Source organism: Pinus tabuliformis, chromosome 3_2 (genome assembly GCF_031772625.1).
Source record: "Pinus tabuliformis cultivar Carrire ecotype Pingquan chromosome 3_2, CPIR1, whole genome shotgun sequence".
NCBI lineage: Eukaryota > Viridiplantae > Streptophyta > Pinopsida > Pinales > Pinaceae > Pinus > Pinus tabuliformis.
This window is the reverse complement of record NC_142302.1, coordinates 702,417,198-702,444,231: the sequence shown is the minus strand read 5'-3', so window position 1 is coordinate 702,444,231 and position 27,034 is coordinate 702,417,198. Positions and strand designations below refer to the sequence as shown.

General features: G+C 37.1%; 1 protein-coding gene across 1 annotated transcript in view; it reads left to right on the top strand.

Moving 5' to 3' along the window:
- HAP6 (ribophorin II (RPN2) family protein) overlaps window positions 1-27,034 on the top strand; it is a 116,466-nt gene that overhangs the window by 54,486 nt on the left and 34,946 nt on the right. Inside the window, exons 9-11 of the mRNA XM_089416885.1 lie at window positions 4,937-5,067; window positions 5,192-5,307; window positions 23,104-23,173. Coding sequence (XP_089273011.1) covers window positions 4,937-5,067; window positions 5,192-5,307; window positions 23,104-23,173 — 317 coding nt within the window. The remainder of the gene's footprint in view (window positions 1-4,936; window positions 5,068-5,191; window positions 5,308-23,103; window positions 23,174-27,034) is intronic.

Genomic DNA, 27,034 nt, shown 5'->3' with positions numbered 1-27,034 from the left:
GCGACATATCAACAATGAGAAAAAATCGAGCTACCCAAGTTCGACGGTAAAGAAAAATGCAACATTGTGTGGCTCAATAAAGCAAAAGAATATTTCAAGATTTATGATATTGAAAATGATGACCAAAAGATTAGGCACGCTTCCATGAAAATGGAAGGCGAAGCATATAATTGGTATATGTGGTGGAAGAAGACGACACTCGCTATCAGTTGGAGAAAATTTAAGGATGCGTTCTTTAAAAGGATCCAAGGTGTCAAGGAAGAAGAGTTCTTGTCAACACTCATCATATTGCGACAAAAAAGAGATGTGGACGAATACACTCGAGAATGGGAGACCTTAGCAACACGAGTACTTGGGTTATCAAAATATCTTCTAATCCAATCATACATCTACGGATTTAAAACCCATCTACGAGTAGAACTTGAGCTTCATGACATTACGTCGATAGAAGTAGCAAGTCAAAAAGCAAAGTCGTTGAAAAGAAATTTGAAAAGATACTGTGGTCAAAGCCGAAAAGGTATACTCGAGACGAAGATTTCCCTAGTCTGCGAATATGGATAATACTAAATATGTTCCACCATATCTTCGTGAAGGAGAAAAATCTAACATGGAAATGCAAAGGATGAAAGAGGGCAAGTGCAAACACTGTGGCGAAAAGTGGGACCCTAAACATAGGTGTGCTAAAGGAAAAGAGACAAAGAACCTATATAACTATGAAGCAACTAATGATTCAAACAATGATGAATCAAACATAGAAGGAATTTAAAATGCCCCAGAATTCTCGCCAGAACTAGATGATGAAAGCATTCCACAAGTGTCATTATCGACTATGATAGGTATAACACAATCCTTGACTTTAAAATTAAAAGGACATATCAAGAAGAACAACGTAATGGTTACAATTGACACTGGTAGCACCCACAATTTTTCAACCATGGCAAAGAGACTCAACATTTTCACATTTCCCATGCCCAACATGAAGGTGATGGTAGCGGATGGTATGAAGATTGAAAAGGTAGGGAAATGCGATATGGTCAAATTGCAGATTTAAGACTTTAATTTAGAATCTCTATTCTACACTGTACCATTAGGAGGAGTAGATGTGGTCTTAGGTATACAATGGATACAAACCCTAGGCACTTACTTTGCCAACCATCGACAACAATTTATAAGCTTTAAATGGGAAGGGTAGAGGTACAAGGTATACAAATTCCAAGCACCAGAAAATCAAATCGTGTCATTATCCCAGATGGCGAAAATGATTTGAAAAGGAGCACCAGCCTATGTAGTACAATGTCGCCAATTAGAAATGTTATTTGCAAAAGTGATTAGCGAAGAGTCACCAGAAGTACAAGAGCTAATTCAAAAGCACGAAAAAGTATTCCAAGACCTGCCCATGAAAATGCCGCCTAACAGGGAAATCGAGCATACAATAGAAGTCAAAGAAGGATTAGACCCTGTCAACATCAAACCGTTTCGATATCTGCATCACCAAAAGACTGAAATTGAGAGATTAATCCAAGACCTTTTAAAATGTGGGATCATCTCAAAAAGTAAGAGTCCATATGCTGCTCCAGTTGTATTGGTAAGGAAGAAGGATGGATCGTTCAGGCTATGCATTGATTATAGAGGATTAAACAAAATAACGATTAAAAACAAATTCCCAATTCCCTTTATTGATGAAATGTTGGATGAACAACTATGCGTAAAATACTTCTCAAAATTAGATTTAAGGTCAGGTTATTACCAAATTAGAATTAGGTTGGTAGACATACCAAAAACTGCATTCCGAACACACGAAGGTCACTACGAATTTAAAGTAATGCCCTTTGGATTAACCAATGCACTAGCAACATTCCAAGCCACTATGAACAAGTTATTTCGTCCATATCTTAGGAAGTTTGTATTAGTATTGTTTGATGATATTTTAATTTACAGTAAAACTTGGAAGGAGCACATACAAAATTTGGATGAAGTTCTTACACTACTAGAAGAGCATCAGTTCAATGCCAAGAAATCTAAATGCACCTTTGGGAAGGAGTAAAAGTGGACCCTAATAAAATCAAGGCTATAAAGGAATGGACCAAACCAGTTACTATATCCATGCTAAAAGGGTTCGTAGGATTGACTGGATATTACTGAAGATATATTAAAAACTATGCACATATAACCGTACCTCTAACAAACCTTTTAAAGAAGAATTCATTTCAATGGAATGAGGAAGCAGGAAGGTGTTTTGAAGAATTGAAGGAAGTTATGTCTAACGCCTCGATATTGGCAACTCCAGATTTCTCTAAACCATTTATCATTGAGTGTGATGCTTTTGGGTTCAGTATAGGTGCATTGTTAATGCAAGAGGGGCATCCAATAGCTTTTGAAAGCAGGAAGCTCAATAAACGAGAATGTCTTAAATCCACATACAATAAGGAAATGCTCACTATTATGCACACACTGGCCAAGTGGAGACAATATATTTTGGGAAGTAACTTCTCCATTCGAATAGACCATAACAATGTCCAACACCTTCTCCAGCAAAAAACACTTTCCGAAGAACAACAAAAGTGAATTGAAAAAATTGCCGCCTTTGATATGGTGATATTACATAAAAAGGGAAAAGACGATGTAGTAGTAGATGCCTTGTCTAGGAAGGATGAAGAACCAACCTTACTTGCAGTCTCGGTTGTTGTTCCTGAATGGCTTAATGAGATTCGAAGTGAGTATGCTAAGGATCCAACGCAATACTCAAGGAGTCACATGATTCACTATTAGCCGAACATGTAGGATTCTTTAAAACTTACTACAATGCACGTCAATCCTTCTTTTGGAAGGGGATGAGTCGCAATATTCAGAAATATGTAGCATAATGTGACAAATGTCAAAGAAATAAAAGTGAAAATATTATGACACCTTGTTTGCTTCACCCCTTAAACAATCAAAATTGGAAATGGGAAGAAATATCTATGGACTTTATTGAAGGGTTACCTGTATCCATGGCAAGGATAAGATTTTCGTAGTAGTCGACAGACTCACCAATTATGCTCACTTTATTGCAATGAAGAAATCAGACTCAGCTAAACAAATCACTGAGATATTTTGCAAAAATATTTATAAATTACACGGGTTTCCCAAAGTTATTGTGAGTGATAGAGATGCCAAATTTAAGGTTACTTTCTGGAAAGAATTGTTCAACCATATAGGAACCTACCTAAATATGAGTTCCGCTTACCATCGTCAAACAGATGGACAAACGGAGGTTGTCAATAAATGTTTGGAAGCCTACCTACATTGTTACGCTACATAAAAACAAAATAAGTGGCTTCAATGGTTGCATCTCGCTGAATGGTGGTATAATTCTACTTACCATACGTCAGCAAAAATGACTCCATTCCAAGCTTTGTATGCTTATGAACCTTCGAAATGGAAGGATCTAGCTAATGTCCAGACAAATCTATCAGCGGTTAAAAACCAACTAGAAGAAACCCAAAAAATCGTTCAAACTTTAAAACAAAATTTAAATAATGCAAGAAACCGTATGAAGTAGCAAGCTGGCTGAAACAAAACCGAGAAAGAATTTGAAGTTAGAGAATGGGTATTTGTCAAGCTCCAGCCATACAAACAACTGTCCTTGAAACAAAAAGGAAAAAATAAATTGGCACCAAAGTTCTATGGACCATACTAGCTCAACAAAAAGATCAACCAAGTTGCATATAGTTTAAGCCTTCTAGATAAAAGTCATGTTGACAATGCCTTCCATGTATCTTGCCTTAAAAGGGCCCTTGGTGACCATCAATCAGCACAAACAACGCTTCCATCCTTAGATGATGAAGGGAGGGACATTTTAGAACCAAAAGGTATCATATCCACAAAGGAAAAGAAGCTCCAATCATGAGTAATCAAAGAGTACTTGATCAAGTGGAAGGACTTACCAGAAGAAGAAGCTTCTTGGGAAACTGAAGCGTTTTGTCAACAACATCCATCGTTACATATGCTTTGAGGACAAAACATCTTTTTGGGAGGAAGGCAATGTTATATAAAAATTAAGTATTTTTAGTTAATTAGGGCACAGGGCCTCACTCCGCGGTAGCTGAGAGTGAGGCACGTAGGGCTGTATTTAAGCCCGGGAATCTCATCCTGTAAATCATCAATTCAAATTCATTATTAATAAAATATATATTTCTATGACTATTGCTGGTATGTCTGCCGCAGAGAAAGGATGCTGAATCAGGCATATGATTGGCCTAATATTCTAATTAGGAACACGGTGGTATAAGTTTGTAGTGAGAGTTATAAGCAGTGATGGTTTTGTGTGGGTCTTTTGCGCTGTGCAGAGTGTTCTTGAGATGCCATAAAATGCAGAGTGTAATTGTACTTAAACATGACTTCTATACATTTGCAGTTTTTGAGTTAACGAAGTTAACTTTTTTGTAATATTTGAGCTTTCTATTTGTATGTAATTTTTATTGATTCATCAATATGTTGACAGTGCTTATCCAGATTAAAATATTACAGAATCTTGGTTTGGCATTCAATGTTATGAACCTGGGAGGAGAAGATCCCAATCATTCCTCCCAACCACATGAGATAAACCCAATTGACATATGTGTTCATATTGACTAGTTGCTTTTAAAAATTTCCATAACTTTGGCTTTACAAATCAGATTCGAAAGGGACAATTGCAGTATGCTTATTTTATTAATCTGTCTGGTGACCTTTCTGTAGATATACAATTTTTTATGCATGTGACGTACTGCCTCTTGACTTCATTATTATTGCACTATTTGTGTCAAAAGGCATACAGTAAAATAAAATGCATTTGTTTATTGCTTTGTCACTGTGTAGCTTTTTATGATTGCAGTTGGCTTTCTGCATCCTTGATTTTATTGAAATAATGATTATTACTGTCTTAACTGGCTTATTAATGAACATTTTACCTCAGAGGATGGGTCATTATACTTTGATGAGAAGCCAGTCGATGCTAGTAGGGGAAATGGAGGCTCACTCTCAGCTACCTCTTCCGTTGTGCGTGGAGTTAAAGCCTTCGCAGCAGTTATTCCTGGGAAGCTAAATGTGAGGGTTTTCTGAAATTGGAACATATAATTTTTATCGTGTGTCTTCTACATAAATTTATCGTTGGCTGGCTGAGAAAGCTTCATGTATATTACATGCCTTCAAATAATTTTATTTCGTGCAGATTCCAGAAGATAAAGTAGTAGGTATTGCAAACTTCTTCCTCAGTATTGGTGTTCCAGGAAGTTCCATTGAAATCTATCATCAACTTGATTCCTTGGGCAACTTGGAGGATAACAGGCAAGTTTCTGGTGATTATTTTGGTAATTAAATGTGTAACTTCAAAGTCATGTTTCTTTCTATTATGACTATCAAGCTTTGTTTTCCACATTTGTTACTATCTATGTAAAATGCGTACGTATACGATAATTTTTTTAATCTGAACTGTCAATATTCATATTAAAATCTGTGCTTGGGGACACGGCCTTACATCAAAAATTACAAAAATGGAGTCTTTCACTCCTGAGTTTTCTGTTAGAGATTGGCCTTTCCAAGAACACCCGCCAAAATTTGCTAGTTACATGCAGAGCAAAACTATATAGCCTAGAAACATAGAACCTCCAAAATACCCTTAAAATCTTAACACATTTAAACATCGTACAGACTAAACAGGAGAAGGGGGCAAGCATCATTGACCTGGTCTGACTCATCGTCATGGGCAGCATTCAAAACTGGAGAAGATGTTCTCTTTTGAAGCTGGCCTGCAGTAAATTGTAGTTCATGAAGTTGTTGATGAAGAGCTGCCATTTCATTCTTGAGACCCTGCATTTTGATTATGTGTTCCACCAATTACATGCATATGAGTTTTTTAACCATATGATATAAGTTCAAGAGGAAAGTATAGATTTATGCCCTCTTATTTTTTTCACTTATATTTAGTGATTCAGATTGGGATATTATATACTCAATATATAGGCCGTGAATTAGAAACATTGCCTGGTGATGAAATTGCACACAGGTAGTGTTCTGAATACTACTTTGAAATCAAATTCTATTTTTGTCAAATTCTGTTTATTATTCACCTTTTTAGTTGGTCCATTTGATAGTGGAAAAGTTAGCATGAACCCTATTGCAAGCAGTTTGCAATTCTTCTGAGCTGTAGTGTTCAGATTCCAGAATCCAGACAAAAGATGCCATCTTCAAACGTGGTAGCATAATTATTAATAACAGAGAAGATGATGGTGTCTTTCTATAATAGTAGCTCATCCTAGAAATTTGAATAACTGAGCAGGGGTCCATTTGTGGAATTGAAAAAGGCAGTGGATGCCAAACTAACATAATCAATTACAAAATTGTCTGCTAGCTTTGTATTAACTAAATTAGGTATGTTAAATATCTGAACACTGCATTTTTGCCATGAACATTTGTTTGTTTACAATGTAGTTTTTTTTTTTCAATTATTACGGATTCTTTGTTTTATTTTGTATTTTGTAATTTTATCTAAGCGTATTTATCTTATATCATATCTGTATAGAAGATTTTTTTTTCTCCCTATTTTTCCTCCGAGTGTTGTTAACACAATGGTTGTTGTAGTATCCACTTCTATTGCCATTACTCCTATTAATGCCTATGTGCTTTGCTTCTATCTTAATGCTTGAAAGTGCTTGAAAATTACATTTCTTAATGTTTAAAAGACCTTTAAAATTTACATTTACGACCAAAGCTATTTATTTTCTAGAATTTTGTTGATGTTTGTAGCTCGGGTAGGTACTTCTGCAGATGCTACGTGTCTAGCTGTGTAGAGATTGTTGAAGAATGTAACTAGTGTTGGCCTTCATAATTATATTTGAGTCATGATGTAATATATGAGTGTTGGCCTTCATAATTATATTAAAGCATGGGTTTCATGCTTGGGTCAATTTTTTTAGGTCAAAGTCTCCATTATAGGCTTCTAGGGTTTATGTCAAGTGTTCTTGTCCATGTAATAATGTAATAGACCCTGCTTGAGGATTGTCAATCAAGAAGGAAATTTATTTTAATGTAAAATAGGTCAATTAGACCTCCTCCACCAAGTCAGCCTCAAGCTGGACAAGTCAGCCTAATTGAGGGGCAAAAACTCCTATATAAAGGCAACAACTAGACCTCATTTGATACACTCACTCATCAAGTTTGATCTGAACCTTCTGGGGCTAGAAAAAGTGAGAAATTCAAGGGAAGAAGAGGAAAGGGCTAGTGAAGAAGAAGGAGGTCTCTATCAAGCACAAGAAGTTTAAATTTTCTCTCTCTCTCACACACGTGAAGCTGCTGAGCTGTTGGAGGGGCCGAAATTGCAGTGCTGAAGTTGGGCTGAAATTCTAAGTTGCTGTCGGGCTGAAATTCTAGATTGTTGTTGGGCTATATCTGCTGGACAAGAAGAGACTATTGAAGGTTGTATTTCATTGGAAGGCTATCTTGGTGGAGGAAGAAGGTCTTTGGATCAAAGGTCTTGTTCTATCTCAATTTGTATTTGCTAGTGGAAGAGTTTGATTGGGTTTTCCCCTGTAAAAGTGTCTTAGCTTTTGGCTGAGTGCCTATTTTTGGTGTACCTGATCTTCACGTTTTTTCTTTGATGATTGTTTGATAAGAAGAAGATAAAGGAAGAATATAAAGAAGTTAATAAGAACATAATAATATCACAAGTAATTATCAACATAAGAAAATTTTTATGCCTTTATGATTTTCTAACAAAGATCTCCCTAGGATACTGTTACGAATAAAATATATATAAATAATGTAAATGATAATAAGCATAAATAATTTTTAGTTAATTAGTAATTAGGTTGAAGAGGCATGTCTAAATGAGACGTGACTCTCTGTGAAGAGACACTTGCTTGGTATATAAGCAAGCATCTCGTTCTCATTGTAATCATTATTATTCACACATTTAATATATAATATTTGTATCGTCATGGATATCTTTATATTCCAAGTCTTCTGGAGTAATTAATTTATAGAAGGAACTTTGTTCACTTCATTTGGTATCAGAGCCACGTTTGGCTAATTGCCAGGCCTTTGGCCATCAACTTGTTGTCAATTGTGTTGCATTCGTCATTCCAGCGTTTCGCTACTACGTTTGGAGTTTCTCCAACTTGCTGTTAAGCCCTTGGCCGTTAAAAAAAATAGTGGCCGTTGTTAAAAAAAGAAAAAAAAGAGAGGAGGAATTCATATATATATATATATATATAAGCTCAAGCCCTAGTCGGACCACACTGTTGACCATCACTTACAGTGAATGCCGCTCAACAAGTAGGCACAATCTATTTTGGCGAAAATTTGCTGGTTCAAAAAAAAATGTTGTAGTCGTGGTCTGCTCTTCAACCACTCTGCCAGCCATTGAGACTGCAGTCTACAGTTCGTGCCAGTGTGAGCCGCATACCGCCAACATTGTTCTCACATTAAGCGTAGCAAGCCACCGTTGTGCATTGACAACCGCAATTCCAATCTGCATTCCTGTATGTGCTCTCTGTAGCTAGCATTCTTGTACATGCCATTTGTTGCCAGCTGGCCACATGAGCACTCGTCTACCCTCAAGCCACCCTCGAGCTGTCTCAGCCGGCTGCTACTGCAACCATCCATTGAATTAGTCAGAGCCATAACCACGCAACGATAGCCACCACCGGTCCTCCATTGTTGCACGCTGCATGCGAGAGTCACCATCCAAACTTGTCGGCCTTCTTCATGAAACAATATCCGGTTTACTGTAGTCATATTAATTTTGCAATACCATTCATCTGGTTTTATGTACGACATTATTATCCCATTGCCTCCACCAAGTTGTGAATAAATTCACCGTCATTTCTCAGACTAGCCACCATTGCATTTAATCGTTAGCCAATACGGTTGTCAACCTCATGAAGCGTCACCTTGTTTGGCAATATCTTATAGTTCATTAAATTATACCTCAATATACAAGGTTATATAATAGTTTTATTATATAGTAAAATAAATAAATAAAAAATTAAGGACTATAGAATAATAAAATAAAACCATAAAAAAAGTTTTGAAAGATAAAGTCAAAAAAATTTACAAAATATATATATATATATATATATATAAGAAAACGATTATTTAAAAAGTTCAAAAGAGTAGTATCAAGGGAGTAATTAAATTAAAAAAAAAGAGCAATTTATAAAAATAAAATTGCTAATCACAAGTTTGGGGAATTCTAAAGAAAGTTATATTAAAAAGTGAAAAATCAACATATGGAAAAAAATAATATTTAAAAAAATAAAATATAAAATTTGGAAAAAAGGGAAAATAAATATAGGAATAAATAAAATAAGAAGCGGGTTATCGAAGATAATTATAAAGGTAGTAAAAAGAGAATATATTTGTATATTCTCAAAGCCCATATAAGAAGAAAAGAAAAAGAGTTCTTAGAAGTAAAGTAATTGTTGAAGCTAGTAATTGAAAAGTTATAAGATAAAAAAATTTCTATACAAAGATAAAAGAAGTGAAAAAAATGGAATCTCTAAGTAATGAACAAAAAAGAGATATAGAACAATTAATCACAATACTTAAGCAACAACATGTTGAGCAAAGAAAGAGAATGGAATCTCTATTCCAAGTTGAACGTCCATCATCACTCCCACAGAATGATGTAATCTAGCGTACCAAGAAAGTGCAGCTAAAAGATCAAGAGAATGGCAAAATAGCCAAAATTCAACAAAACAAGAAAGTGTTAGAACACGAACATAAAGATCTTATGGATATGCATTACAAAGAAATAATGGAAAAGGACGAAGAAATTTCTCGTCTTAAGAAACACGTCGAAAAATTATTGGCGCAAGTGAAGAAGACTAAGGTCACAAAAAAAGAACTCGAAAAGCACTTATCAGAACAAGAAGAGGAAACTTTGCGTTTAAAGAACCTTAATAAAAATTTATTAGAACAAATCAGAGATCTAAAAGATGAAAATCTTAAAATCCAAAACAATGAAAATAATATTGATGAATCAGAAACCAAAGAACTTCTACATCTGAGAAACCATAATCAAAGTCTACTCACTCAAATCAAGAAACTTAAGGATGATAAGAAAGCATTAAACGACAAGTTGGAACAATTCACTCAAGAAGAAGTATCAAAATCTCCAGTAGCAACAGTTCAAGCTGAAAATAAGGGAACAAATACCGATCCAGTGAATGTCACAACTCAGGAAGAAGACAAGCAAGTTGAAGAAAAGACGCGCTTTGATGTTGCAGTTCAGACAATGAACATCCCAAGTGAATGTTCCATAAACAACTCGACAACATCTTCGCTAGAAGAAAATCAAAAAATTTCCACACACTTAATAAGAGAAAATCAAACCAAAAAGGCTCCCTATCGGCATTCGAATCATGAGAATAGACAAATCAACCACGCTACATATCAGGACAATTCAGACCAAAAACAACAAAATGATGTTCCAGAGAATAAGGACGTAACATCAATTCTGTCTTATGCTGACAAAGTCGTTACAAAATTCTAGTGATCAGAATATTCCACAAAAAATTAATCTAGGATGGTCTGATCCCTTCTCAATGTGACAATTTTGTTTGTCACTTAAAAGAAGCTTGTATCGACGGAGATGATTGTTTTGAGAGAGAGTCATTTGAAGCCGAAAAAGAGATTAAGCCTTTTTCATCGACAAGCTTTGAGGACAAAGCTTTTTGAGGAAGAAGACAATGTTACGAATAAAATATATATAAATAATGTAAAATAATGTAAATGATAATAAGCATAAATAATTATTAGTTAATTAGTAATTAGGTTGAAGAGGCATGTCTAAATGAGACATGACTCTCCGTGAAGAGACACCTTCACGGAGGAAAAGGTCATTCATTCTTTCATGAGCAGATTGGGAGAAGGAGAGCAAGGGAGATTTCTGGACAGGGAAGAGGAGACAGTAGCTTGGCATTCCAAGGCAGCATTCCAGCAAGTCCATATAGCTGAGTTAGCATACAGTGAAAGGCAAATTTTTGGGCACGATTTTCAAAGAGGCCGTACAACAGTTTGCACAGAAATCAAGGAGTAGAAATCTGAGTTTGCTGGCATGATTTTCAAGGAGGCCGTACAACAGTTTTCGGCACAGAAATCAAGGAAATTGTACAGTAGAATTTCTGGCAGCTTGCACGATTTTCTAGGCAGGCCGTACAACAGAATTTAAGGTTGAAAATTGGCACAGAAATCGAGGAGGACGTACAAAATTTATTGCTGTTTGCAAGTTTTTCTAGTTGGCTGCGAGGCACGGAAAACGAGATAAGTTGTAAAAGTTTACTTGCTGATTTTTGCTGAATATTTCTCACTATAAAAAGCATTTTCCAGAAATATGAAAGAGCTCTCGAACTGTTTTCCCCAAGAGTTGTAGGGGGTTTTTCCAGGGTCACCTTGACCAAAAATCACTGTGTTTAAATGAGTTAAATCGCTATTTGTATGTGCTGATTTTTATATTTCTGCATTTTCTAGCATTCTGTCAAATTTCCAGAATTTATGTTTTTAGCTAAAATTTATTTTCCAGTGTTGAATGTATGGATATGGAAATGGGCATTTAACTATTTTGGAGAAATAAGGTGAAACTGAAAACCGGGGTGGGAAATGAGAAATTTTTACATGGTATCACAACTTGAGTGCTGAAGTGCAATTTGGGATAACAAGGTGGAAAATTACGGCAAGCAGATTTTTCACAAACAACAGTTTCTTCTTTACTACAACAGTGCTATTTTTCAGTTTTAGGACAACAGGATGTCATTGGGATTGAGGGTGGAGGATAGGCTAGATGGGCATACAAAGTACAACGTTTGGAAGGAGAGAATACAGAGTATCTTTGAGGAGGCAGAAGTCTGGGACATCATGGTGCATACCACACAAAACCCTGTTGTTGTGCCTACTGATGCTACTCAGTTGGCTGAGTATAATAAAAAGAACAACAAGGGTAAGAGACTGATTCTAGACGGAGTCAAAGACCATTGCATTCCTCATGTGAGAGGAAAGAGAAATGCCCATGAGATGTGGACAACATTGTCCAATATCTACCAGAGTACCAATGAGAACCGGAAATGGTCCTGAAGGAGAAGCTGAAGACCATTAAGATGGGTAATGACAGTGCAGCTGGATATCTCACAAAGATTACTAATGTGAGAGATGAGTTGACAACAGTTGGAGAGGACATTCCACCCACTGAGTTGGTGCGTTTTGCAGTGAATGGCCTCCCCTGTTCATGGATAAACTTTGCTGATGGGGTTTGTGCACGTGAGACCCTTCCCACATGGGAGAAGTGCGCTCAGGGAAGAGGAAGCCCAAGTGGCTTCAGGACACCTTGAGAGATGCCACATCTATTGCTGAGCCTAAGGGGCCGGTTAGAGAGAGTAGACCACCTGAGAGGTTTTGTAGCTATATAGCAATGGTTACCAACATCCTTAACCCGAGCCTTCTAGCTATGAGGAGGCAGTTAGCCAGAAAGTCTGGGGAGAGGCCATGTAGGAGGAGTATTCTTCTATCATGAAGAATGATGTTTGGGAGGTAGTGTCGAGGCCTGAGGGCAAATCTGTGGTTACTTCCAGATGGCTTTACAAGGTAAAGCATGTTGCAGATGGCAGCATCGAGAAATTCAAAGCGAGGTTTGTGGCTAGAGGGTTCTCCCAAGTAGAGGGAGTTGATTATGAGGAGACCTTCGCTCCCGTGGCTCGATATACTTCGATCCGCTCCATTATATCGATAGCAACAGAGGTGGGTTGGAAGATCCACCAGATGGATGTGAAGACTGCATTTCTCAACGGCTTCATACAGGAGGAGGTGTACATTGAGCAGCCACAGGGCTTTGAGGTGCATGGGAAGGAGTCCCATGTGTGCAGACTGAAGAAGACCCTTTATGGCCTGAAGCAAGTTCCTAGAGCTTGGTACTCCAGGATAGATACATACTTGCAGGGGATGGGTTTCACAAAGAGTGAGGCAGATCCGAACCTTTACTTTATTGTGATAGGTGAGGAACCTCTCATTCTGGTGCTATATGTGGATGACTTGGTCATTACAGGTGCAGAGAGACTCATAGAGTACTGCAGGAGAGATCTTGCGGTGGAGTTTGAGATGAAGGACATCGGCTTGATGCATTACTTTTTGGGTTTGGAGGTGTGGCAGGAGGGGCATTTCTTCCTGGGGCAGGGGAAGTATATTGTGGACATCCCTGGCAGATTCCACATGGAGGATTGTAATCCCATGTTGACACCGATGATCACCAACTGGAAGAAGCTTCAGGCTTCGGATTCCGAGTTGGTGGATCCCACATTGTACAGGTAGCTGATTGGTTCCTTGATGTATTTGGTCAACACTAGATCAGATATTTGTTTTGTAGTCAACACGATGAGTCAGTTTATGTGTGAGCCTAGGAAGGTTCACTGGGTGGCTGCAAAACACATTTTGCGGTACTTGTAGGGGACAGTGGATTATGGTCTGGACTACAGGCAGGGGGATGGAGTGAGACTGATAGGTTATACTGATTTTGATTGGGCAGGTTGTGCTTCTGATAGGAAGAGCACTTCAGGGTGCTGTTTTGGGTTGGGTTTAGCAGTAGTGTCATGGTTCAGCCGGAAGCAACAGTCAGTAGCATTGAGTTCAGCGGAAGCACAATATATGGCAGCCAGTCTAACTAGTTGTGAGGCCATCTGGCTTCGCAAGATGTTGTCTGGCTTATTTGGTCAGTCGTTGAGACCTTCAGTGATTTACTGTGATAATCAGAGTTGCATTAAACTCAAGGAGAATCGAGTATTTCATGGGTGTGGTGAGGAACACCTTCCTCGGTAAGAGGGAGTGTTGAAATTTGGTATCGGAGGACAGGTGGTTTCCTCAGGCTTTGATCTTTTGGCCTAGGGAAAAGTGTCCAAAAGAATTGGATTTTTCTCCTAAAGTGACTTTATAATTTTTATAAAGTCAAATCTAATTTAAAAGTGACTTTAAGTGATAAAGTTACTAAAGTATAATTTTAAAGTGACTTTAATAAAGTCAATGTAAAATTAGAAGGGAAAAGTGACTTTGGAAATAAATTACTAAGTGGGTCTTTATTAAAGTGGGGTGAATTAAAAAATAGAAAGTGAGATTTAAATGAACATTTAATCTCAGCCCTTGATCTCAATCTATTTCAGCCATTGGATTTAGGGATCACCCAAAAGTCACTTAGGGTTAAATTAAAGGAGGAAAAGGAGGAAAAGGTCATTCATTCTTTCATGAGCAGATTGGGAGAAGGAGAGCAAGAGAGCAAGGGAGATTTATGGACCGGGAGGAGAAGGAGGCAACAACTTGGCACACATTCCAAGGCAACATTCCAGCAAGTCCATACAGCGGAGTTAGCATATAGTGAAAGGCAGATTTTTGGGCACGATTTTCAAGGAGGTTGTACAACAATTTGCATAGAAATTGAGGAGCAGAAATTTGAGTTTGTTGGCATGATTTTCAAGGAGGTCGTACAACATGTTTCAACACAGAAATCGAGGAAATCGTACAACAGAATTTCTGGCATCTTGCACGATTTTCTAGGCAGGCAGTACAATAGAATTTAAGGCTGAAAATTGGCATAGAAATTGAGGAGGACGTACAACATTTATTGCTGTTCAGATTTTGCTGTTTGCAAGTTTTTCCAGTTGGCTATGAGGCACGGAAAACGAGATAAGTTGTAAAAGTTTACTTGCTGATTTTTGCTGAATATTTCTCACTGTAAAAACCATTTTCCAGAAATAAGAAAGAGCTCTCGAACTCGTTTTCCTCAAGAGTTGTATGGGGTTTTTCCAGGGTCACCTTGACCAAAAATCACTGTGTTTAAATGATGAGTTAAATCGTTGTTTGTATGTGTTGATTTTTATATTTCTGCATTTTTCATCATTTTGTCAAATTTCCAGAATTTGTGTTTTCAGCTAAAATTTATTTTCCAGTGTTGAATGTATGGATATGGGAATGGGCATTTAACTATTTTGGAGAAATAAGGTGAAACTGAAAGCCGGGGTGGGAAATGAGAATTTTTTACAATATATGCCTTCTAATATATAAAAATATATTTTAATGTTTGATTATAGAATACTCTTGCATTGCTTGAATCCTCAGAGTTTTTTGGGAAGGATTGCTGCTCACTTCTTCCTTTATTTCCTCGCCTTACTCCCCATTACCTTTTCTTGCTCCCCTCTTTTGCTTTTGTTGTTTGGGAACATGGTTTAGGATTATGTTCTCTAAGCTCTATATAATCCAAGATTATAATAGATCCATGGGAGATTCATGTAGCATTTCATGGAGTAAGTTAGAAATTGAAGATGGAGTTAGTTGATTTTATAGCACAACCATATGAAATAAAGAGATAATAATGTGTTGATTTGATAGGATCTTCTAGAAATAGGTTTTTCTTCACTTGATAACTACTTCAATGATCAATTAAATGTTAGTTTCACATAACATTAAATTTAATATTATTTAGGCAGTGATATAGAGAAAAAACATCAACTGAAAAAATGAAAGAGTAGTAAAACAATGAGACAAGAGGCACAAAAATTAGGCACACAGTTAGGGCAAAACCCACAAGGGGAAGACCCAAAAATGTTCTTCCTTATGAGAGAGAGAGAGAGAGAGAGAGAGTTTCCAGATTCATTTATACATCATAAATAACAATAGCAGAATAAAAACCAAACAAGTAACCAAAATGATGATGAAGTGCCTTGTCAAAATCGAAGTCCTTGATATTCGGCGACCTCCTAAAATTTTGACCTCATAAAATTTCGGCCCTCTTGTAATTTCACTAGATTAGAGATGTAGAAGGTCGAAATTGTGTTTCCAAATGAGAGAAATGATCTCCTTTATATAATCTTCAAGTGGGGTTGAATGGGTGCCTTTAGGGGCCCAACCGACCTATTAATTTTTGGAGGCAAAATTAAAAAAAAATCAATTTTCCATTTCTTTTTCAAGATGAAAATATGGACCATGGCTACCATTTTTCCAACATTCCCGACCAATCACATGTCTCATAACTCACAACCTAAGGAAGAGATCATCAGTCTCATCATGAGGAAAGATACGTAACATCCATCTCAAATCATCTCCCCGACCAAGAGGTCACTCAATGCACAACCTAAGGGAGGAACCAAGAATACATCTCTCGGATCACAAGGTCTCACGACACACAACCTACAAGAGGGATCAACAATACATCTCCCGGGCCACACGGTCTTATGACTCCCAACCTACAGGAGGAATCAACAATACAACTCCCAAACCACATGGTCTCACGACACACAACTTACAGGAGGAATCAACAATACATCTCCCAGACCACATGGTCTAATGGCACACAGCCTATGAGAGGAATCAACAATACATCTCCCGGACCACACCGTCTCAAGGCTCACGGCCTACAAGAGGAATCAACAATACATCTCTCAGACTACAAGGACTCTCAACACACAACCTACAAGAGGAATCAACAATACATCTCCCGGTCCACACGGTCTCATGGCTCACAGCCTACAGGAGGAACCAATAATACATCTCTCGGACCACACGGTCTCACGGCACACAACCTGCCTACAGGAGGAATCATTAATACATCTCTCGAACCACACAGTCTCACGACAAACAACTTACATGAGGAATCAACAATACATCTCCCGGACCACACGGTTTCATGACACACAAATTACAGGAGGAATCAACAATACATCTCCTGAACCACAAAGTCTCATGGCACACAACCTATAGGAGACGATCCATAATATGACGCTATGCAATCAATGTTCCCTCTTAAGGGGATCCTCAATCATTCCAATTTCTTCACACCAACAACCTGTTCAACATCAGAAATGTATCCATGGTGGATCTCAACATTTAGTTGTTCATTCAACTTTAGCTAGGGCTTCTCTCAGAAGCAAACATCAGCAACTATCAACAAACAATATTAGGATTCAACAAACAATATTAGGATTCAACATTGGCAACCATAGAAGCGATATCAGTTTCTATAGTCGAATCCAACAAATAATAAATGGCTTCTCATAGAAGTAGGATCAACAACCATTGTAATAAAATCTGGCAAATAATAAGCGACTTCAGTGGAAATATCATCAGATAGATCAACGAACATGTCAATATTAGAGTCTTGGATCTTCTTCAAATCATTCATTAGGGAGATGTTGATGGACCTATAATCCATTGTGCCATGGATATCATTAGGTTCATGCCTCAAAATCAACTCCCTCTTACACAAATGTCCTCTACATAGCAGAAAAGACATGGGCTCATCTTTAGTATATCTAGATCAACATCGGTCTTCAAAACTTCTAGTCATCTATATAGAATGTGCTTGATCTTGTCTGCTTAGGTACACAACCTATCACGAGTCCTTTTGTCACATTGTTCTTATGTCATTTCCAATGATTGCTACACCTTGGCAGTCTTCATTATGTACTTGCAGTCTTCACTAGGAGGTTATGGAAGAAAGAGAACAACCAAGCAAGCCAAGAGACTCATAATGAAATAATCAATAGAAACAATCAAGATAATACTTATCTTTTGAGATTGTGTCACCTACCTCTTGATCTTAGCCTTCTCAAACTGAGTCAATTTCATTACATCATTAAGGAGTCCATACCATTATCAAAGAGTTCTCAACATTTAAAAGTCCACATCATTACGAAGTTCATGTCATAAAGGAATGCACCTCTATGTCATCAATGAGTCTACATCATCATCATCATCATCATCAAGAAATCTACATCACAATTGATTCCATATCTTCATCATCATCATCATCAAGAAGTCTACATCATCAATGAGTCCACATTATCATTATTAACATAATCAACGAGTCCATGTTGTCAATGAGTCCATGTTATTATCATCATCATCAAGGAGTCTAGTCTAATTCATCATCAAGGAGTCTAGTCCAATTCATCATCAACGAGTTCATGTCATCAGCAATTCCATGTCATTAATAGGTCCATGTAATCAACAAAGAGTTCTCATCATCATCATGAATCCACATCATTAATATTATCATTAATGAGTCCTCATCATCTTTGTCATCATCAATGAATCAACATCATGAATTCACGTCACCAACAAACCTAAATCCTTTTCAGCTCCCCTTAACGTTAGTCCTCTTGAGTCTAGTCATTCTTTCACATCATCAAAGAGTCCACATCATTAGTAACGATTTAAAAATAAAAACAAAACACAAAAATACTTATCTTTTCAGATCATGACAACTCCCTCTAAATTCCTTTGCATGTTTTATCTCCATATTGCAACAAGGTTTTGCTTTATTTTTCAATAAATATGTTTATGGAATGAACTTGGAAGCTTCAACATCATGTACATCAGGTTCCTTACAATTTCCTCTTTCCATCATGCTCATCATCATCTTGCTTCCTTCATAGTGTATCTGCAATTTTCATTGACAAGTACAACCAAGCAAAATATACAAAAACAAGAGCATGATGTCAATTCTGACAATCTAGGGTTTTTATGATTTCTCAAAAGTGTGCTTCTAGGGTTTTGGGTACAAACCCTAAATATCTTGAATTTCAGTGGAAACATCCAGCCCTAGGGATTTGACTTTCAAGCATTGGGTTTCATTTTTACTTCAACCCTTGCTAGGGTTTTTTGAGAGGGAACAATTAATTAGGGTTAGGGTTTTCACTATTCGAGGATTTTTTTTCAATCCAAGTTCTATCAAGGGTGTATGAACCCTAGACACCAAAAGCCTTAAAAAATAGGATCTACAAACCCTAGATTCATATCATGCAAACTAAGCTCCTAACAACTTAAAAAACCAAAATTGTACATACCTCTGCGCCTTTACTTTACCTTATGTCTTTTTGCAAGGACCATTCTTCAAGGGCATGCTTCACAACGTCTTGATCTCATAATCCACAACAATGTAGAAATATTTGACACGAGCTTAGAGATCAATATCATAAGAAATCAATGTTATGTATGTCCTTTGCTATATATGCGACTTCCACTCTCGGACCAATGTGACCAGCATACATGTACACAAGTTGTGTCTTCATTAAATTAATCTTCCATTCTTTTGATTTTCAAGTGCATCAAGCTCTACTTCTGTAAACCTGGATCATCAACATGTGCAAGTCACTAAATAAAGTGTCACAAAGTATACCATCTAACCACTGTAGAGTTATGGAGCTATATATAATGGAATGAGGTGTGTCCTTGGTAGTGTCGAGATGTTTGTCCATAAACAATTTTCAATATAGTAATTACTGCCGAGTATAACAGGTCGTCTCTCATGGTGAAATCTATCACAGATTCATACCTATAACAAAGAGACATAGTTAAGTCTTCCCAGTCAAAGGAAGTTACTATTTTTTCGATGTTATGTAATGATGCCTTAAACCATGGAGCAAAACCATTTATATTTTCAGACATTGTGAATCGAAATCATATACGTCCTTTGAATTAAAAATGCTTCAATCTCGATGGCAACAATGTTGATGAAAATTTGATGGCCAAGGGCTTGGATCAGAGAGCGTGCCTCTATGTAGCAGTGAAGCAGCCACAAGATCGAACTGCTCTGGTTACCAAATGAAGTGAGAACAAAGTTCATTCTTCCTATTAACTACTCTAGAAAACTTGGAATATTTAAATCTCCATTGAGATACAAGAATATATATATTAAAAGTATGAATAAGAATGGTGTTACAAATGAGAATGAGGGGCTTGCTTATATACTAGGCAGTGCCTCTTCATGGAAGGTCATGTCCCATTTAGACATGCCTCTTCAGTACTATTTAGTATTTACTAATTAACTAATCATTATTACAATTATCTTCATTATTTATATATATTTTATTTGTAACATTGGGGCTTTTGAACCTTTGACATTTACACTCAACTAGCACCCTTGAGCTGTTGAGCCAGGTCTGCAAGTGCTATTCAGCACACGAGATTTTCATGCGAGAATCTCAACCTACCTTTGGTGGACTTCGAGTGCCAGCCTAAGGAGGAGATCTAGACTACGTGGTGGACCTGTTCCAGTGGCTTGCTTAGGCAATTCGTGGGATTATTGCATCAGACTGGGTGCAGAAAAGGGAAGATGCACTCCCTGGGAGAGCTGGTTGTGGAGCAGCATATTTGTTGGGCTTTCTGGAGAGAACTGGGCCAATTTTTGCCTAAGATTTGGAGTGCTGGTGGGGCACATTTCTCTGGAGTTTTTGCTGTAGCCTTCTTACTATCTCAGGAACTGCGTGGGTCCGCGCAGAGGCTATTTCTGGCTATATGTGGGAGTTGGGTGGTTGCATATTTGGAGAGCTGGAGGGAGTTGGGATTTGTTGGGGCATCCGGAGGAAGTTTGCTGGCATTTATCATCATTTTTGTAGGGGCTGAGTGGTGATATTGTCAGGTGGGTCGAATTACCCAGCAGTTGGAGGAGCACAAGGAAATTGGGGCAAATTCGGAATGTTGGAATTAGACCCAACCCTTCTCGTGTTTTTCTGGGTTTATAGAGGAGAAGCCAATATTAATTTGGCAGAAATTTTGGAGCAGTCTAGGGGCCTCAAACAGGAACTTAATTCTGGCCAGCAGTGCATATTTTCTAGGCAGCGTAAAGCATAGAGGATGAGTCATTTTCCAGCATTTGGGCATCTTGCTTTCTCCCTTGGGGTTTGTCCAGCATGTCTTTGGCAAGCCCAGATGCACTCGTTCCTACCCATTGTACTCCTACCATTACATATAATAAAATGGCTCAACTTGGAGTAAATCATGGTTGTGCTGATATTTCTGTTTTGTTTCTGGTTTTTTGGTTGCATGTGGGTATTTTATCACTGTTATCACTGTTATTTAGGAATATTACATTTCGGCCTCCTAAAAGTTTGACCCTCCTGTAATTTCGCTGGATCAGAGATGCATAGTCTAAAAATGTGTGTCCAAATGAGGATAATGATCTCGTTTATATAGCCTTCATGTGGGGTTGAATGGGTGCTTTTTAGGGGCCCAGCCGACCTATTAATTTTTGAAGGCAAAATTAAAAAATCAAATTTCCATTTTTTTTTCAAAAAAGAAAATACCAACCATGGCTACCATATTTTCCAACATAATGGAGTATACCACATTAGTGAATTGTAAAGGGATGACAAAGGTACTCCATAGGGGGGTGATGACCTGTGTCCTATACTGGGGAACACTTGGATGGAATCTCAAAAGATACCGATATGCTATTACAATGATCTTGATTGCATTGGCAATGGTACTGGGGAACACTTGGATGGAATCTAAATTGATGCCCATATGCTATTACATGGATCTTGATTGTATTGGCAATGGACATTCTGAGATGGTGGAAGGGAGCAGTTTGACTTTTGAGAAGGTGTTGGAAGCTCAAGCCTCAATTGCTCCTTTTTATTTTCCTTTTCAATAAAAAAAGAAGGTAAAACCCAAATACTTTTATGCGTGGAAGCAAGCATATAAATAGATGACAGGAACAAGTGACTATTCTGGCAATTTCTGATTAATGAAGGAAAACCTTAGATTTGATTCCATTGAACTTCTCCTAGTTTTCTTGATAGCTGGGCCACATTACTACCATGGGTTTTTGGATGATATGGATTCAGGAGCACAGTATGATATAATAAGAACTTTAAGATGCATTGATTGAAAAGGATAAGGAGTGCCTTGAGTTGAAGTTGAGCTGGAAAATGAAGGACTTGTTGAGTGAACTAACAGGCCAGAGATGAATAAATCCACACATTGCACTTTTTATTAAATAGAGTCAAATATATACACAGTGATGACGTTTGGTTTAATATTTCCACAGGTTGGATCGTTGTTCCTATTCAACTAGATGACTCTTCATTCTCCTAGATTAACTATCTACAGTATTATACTCTGAAAGATTAGGTATCTGACATGAACTCGCTAGGCTAGGTAAGATGAGGAACAAATAATTAATGGGAGGAAGCTCAGTTATGAAGGGGAAAGAGACTGTTGAAGTACCAGAAAGAATTACAAGGAAGCCCAAGACCAATAAACTTCAGGACTATCGACATCGATATCGTCAACAGTGTTAGATAATTCTCGTTGCCATCCAAGGGATCTATGGTGCCAATAGAACCTAGCAAACATCAGGAGGCCACTACTAAATACCCAAACCTTAACTAGAATTCTCAAGAACAGTGTGTGAAGTAGATGTTAATGTAAGAATAACTTGGGGTGTGTAAGACGGTTTTTGCCTGGGAAATATTTCATTTTGTCATCACATGTTTTGTTTTGTAAAACATACACAATCACACCAATTAGTTTCTCTCTTTCAACAGGCATCCACCAACCTTAGATGCTAGGAGAGCTTCAACAGGGAGTATCTGGCCTTCCCCATATAGTCCAGCCTGGTTCTCTTATCCCACATCAGATGACATCACTAGGTCCTCCATTTGGGGCTTTAGTTTGACTGACAAGGCCGTGGGATCTTCTTCTCATTCAGATGTAATTTAGGCCCCTCTTCCTCTTCTTGTTCTCTTTTGTGATCCAGGTATCAATACAGGGTTTACTTTGGATTAAAAGAGTTTGTTTTTTCAACATTGGAAAAAGCTATGATTTGTACTTTGGATTGTTGTAAATTTTTGCTCATATTTACACTAACGACATTTAAGCGGGCAGCATCTCTCCAAAGGACAAATACAATGACTTCCTTTTCAAGGACTAAAGAGTTTCCAATGCTGAATTTTTCTTTGCAACTCCTCCCTTCTAATAATATATTCATCCGCAAATTCCTTCAGGTTTCCTTTCCCAGTTTTGGTAGTATGCTAGATAATATTTGTGCTTGCAGTATGGTAAATTTCTTCACGTGGCATCTTCTTTTCTGTTATGTATTTGATCCCTCTCCTGTAGTATTTTTTCTAATGCTGGTGGTGCGTTGGATTCTTTGTCTGTTTTGGATGTGGTCAACTCTAGTATTTTTGGATCATAAAACTCTTCCGAGTGAAACTCTGATTTATATGTTTAAGTTCAGCTGTGTTTAATGTTTGAATAAAGTAGCTGTGTGGTGATGTTGCTATGCTAATAAGTTGAAATTCAAATTTGTTGTTGATTTGTTTTCCTCAGCATTACTATTCCTCTGGTCCTATCAATCCCTGCTACTGTACTTTCATTGACATCAAGGGAGCACTTGAAGGTGAAGTCTATGGCCATAACTCTTTATTTAATGAATTATTATATCACGCTAGTTGTTTTTTTAAGATTCATGTTAGCAACAGTGTTTCATTAATGAAATTGGGAATTGCTTATTGTGCTCTGCAATCTATTGACATGTATTCTTAAATGTCTTTTCTGTTTATTTTGACAGTGTTAACATTTAACCATCATTGGAAGAGGTATTGAACCTAGTTTGATATCTTATAGCTTTATCAACTGCTGTTAACAAGAACCATAAACTGACTTTAATCTATTTGTAACCGATCATGCTTAATGGTACATTTGTACTATCTAAGCTGAAATGTTTGCAGAATAGTTGAAAATTGAAATGTCTGTTTTGGTAAATATTGAGGTATCCTAAATTTTATGCAGTGCTTCAGTAGATCATTAATATTATTGGGATTTCCAGATTCAACTAAAACAAAAACAAGTCTCTTTTTTCCTGATTGTCATTCATAATAAAAAATGAATCATCTCCCATTCTAAGTTACCTCCTAGATAAAGAAAACCCTAATTTCCTGAGTTGTGGTAGGGCAGGTCTAGAGTGAAATGGCGATGTTTGCATGACCAAGCATAATAAATATAAGCTACCCCTAGGTGATTCTTATAAAGTCTATGTTTGACCACTAAACTTTACAAGAGGATTGCATTTGATCTAGATTGTATGGAGATCATTCCTCTTCTCAATTAAGCATATGAATGGTATCAGTCCCCGGCTATAGGCTTCCATCTAGCTGGAGGTTGCTTAAACTGAAATTAAGACAACCCATTTTCCATGAATTGTGGCCACCAAGGAGAGCGCAAAGTGTATAGCAATATTTGCATAGTCTTCTTGATGACGCTTAGGGTGCAGAGGTTTGACTGAAGTCCCTTGAAGAGACTATATTGAATAAACATAGATTTGGGAGCAACCTTGGGTCATATATTGATTGCATGACACCATCTAGATTGTCTGGAGTTCACTCATTATGCTTAATTAAACATTTGTAGTCTTATCCTGTAGTTGTACAGTCGCATATAGTTTTGACTTGTTTAGTGCTTCAACTCATGATTAGTTGGGGGGCATCCAAATCTTGAAGATAATTTTACTTATAGAAGAATGTGAGATTGTTTGTGTGAGAAAAACATGCATTTATCTATTCACATAAGTGATGATGAATAACTATTACTATTAAACAAATAGGAAATCTTTAAACTGAAGTTATATTTGTTAATTTTCTTTGAAACTCAGCAACTACTTAGATGAATTACTGAAAACAAGGAAACAGAACTGAAATCAAATTTACTTTCACCGAGATACATAGTTTCTTAACAATTTATAAGCAGCGGAAAAACACTAGAGATAAAAACACATGCACATAAATTAACATGCTTGTTTGCCCAGGAAACCCAAATAGGAAAACCTGCTTTCTTTGTGGTGGTATTTTATTGATTGTTCTTGAGCAATTGAATCTATTACAATTCACGCTGCTTACTGCAGCCAGCAATCTGTCTCTGAGAACACACTTGTTCTCCTGCTGAATTGCTTTGACTTGCCCTGAGAATCTCTGATTCCTGCTCCTATTTTCTTGTGCACTGCAGCCCCTATTTTCTTGCGCACTTCTCCTATTTCCTAGCGCACAAGGCTCCTATTTCTTAGCACACTTGTGGCCCTATTTCCTAGCGCACAAGATGCCCTATTTCCTAGTGCAAATCAGCTCCTAAATCTGTGCGCACTTGCTCCTCAAGAATACACACTCCACACACAAAGAATGATCTCAAAATAAGGATCGATCTTGTGCCTTCGTCCTTCTCTTTACAGATAGAATTTGAGCATGCAAGAAGGGCTAGCTCAGTTTAGAAGTTCAAGTTGTGATTGTGAGTTAACTGAGAGTTCTACTCGTTCTCTCTTCAATCAACACTGAAGTCTCAACTCGTTCTCTGTTAATCAACACTGAAGACTTAGCTTGTTCTAACTGAACTTGCAACTGCCACCTCATCCTGTAGTCAAACTGAAGATGACTCCACATAGCTGAAGCTCCAATACTACATGTTCAACAACTGAAGCCTATCTCATGAACTTTCCACGCTACATTTTCAACAATAGTGTACATGAATATATTGATACATTGCATCAACAACAATGATAACAATAAACTCACGACAGGGCGTTAATGATATATTGACTAATTGACGATATTTATACTGTCACACGAGGTGTTTTTCCGACCTTATGAATCCGTCACAGATTATTATTTACCAATACCCAATAATAATAATATTAAATAATAATAATAAATCACCAGAGAGGTATAACCAATCAACGGTACTTATATTGTCATGAGAGGTTTGCAAATCATAATTACTCAAGTTATTCAAATATATATTATTTTGTACGTATGGAATTACTTTTTCTCTCCTATTTGGATTGGTTGTTTTTATAGTTATCAAACATGATTGCTTGTAACAGTGGTATCAGAGCTTGTTTGAGCCCAGCCAATGGCCATCTCTGTTTTCAACCTGTGGTTGAACCAAAATTTTCCAGGTTTTGGCCTATTTTTTTTGTTTGAATTATTGTCAACAAACAATCTGCTGCAAATTTGAAAAAGAAAACCTGTGGTGTTAGATAAGAATCAGTAGGCATCACAGCTATAATCAGACATGGTTGGGAATACCTTCTGGCAAGGAAGAATATTGCATAGCTCAAAAATTGAAGAGGAAATCAGAAATAAAAGTGCATGAAAGAGAGAAGGCATATCTATTCCAAGACTTGATAAAGAAACACCAACTGAATCATTGGTATCAATTGCTCTTGCAAAAGCCAGGGTACACATGGTAGATAGGGGGAACTCTCACAGATGAAACCAAAGATGTAAACCTGAGTGTAACCAGTGAAAATTTATCGATCATTTATAAACTCAAGAAATCAGGGAATATTGAAGAATAAGTTTCCAATTTTAATATATCAGAAGGAAGTTCAAGTGTTAGCTTATTGTCACCCTAATCAAAGTAATCGTTGCATGCAACAATCAACATTTTCTCCAAGAAAAAAAACCTTTACATTGGATATTTCAAGTGTGAAATCAGAATGCAGATTAGACTGCCTTTAAGGGCTCAAAAAACATAACAGTCTGTTTGCTGTATTGAAACAGTCTTTTTTTAGAATTATTTAAAAGAAATCAATCTTTACAGCCTTGAATTCTAAAATAAAACACCAGATACAGTTTTCATCCGAATCAAAATATCCAAATTTTAATTTGACTTATTTCCAAAGGTATACTGAGAAGTGTAATTGAAGAAGTTCCGATCAAATATTGCACAATACAATTCTGAAAAAAATTAACTTTAGGGTGTGCTACCCCTTCGTATTGATTGAGGGTAATGTTTGTGATTTTCATTATAAGATATGATTTGCAGCATGATACCTGTGAAGGTTTTGATGAATTGGCGGTATACACCTTCAATTTTTCTTGGAGATGATGCTTTGCTTTCTTGAGTTGGTGGGTAGGATGTAAAGAGATCCATTGGTCCTTTGGGATGAGTTGTCATGGCATGGTTCTTTCTTCATGTCTATATATCTTTAATTGATGGATCTTTGGTGTTAGAAGTTTTTGGTTTCAGAGATGCGTTGTTTGATGGCGGTGAGATGCTCTATGGTGCTCTGGTATATCATTGTTGGATGTTGTGTATGGTTTAGCTTGGTCTAACACTCTTAAATCTTTTTTATTATGACTTTGGTTTATGGTGGGTTGTAAACTTGTACTAGGAGATACCACTAACATTACCATGGTACAAAATGTTTATGGAGTATAACCTTATTGGCACACGTGGAGGAAATTTATTATTGAGTTATGTGCTAGTG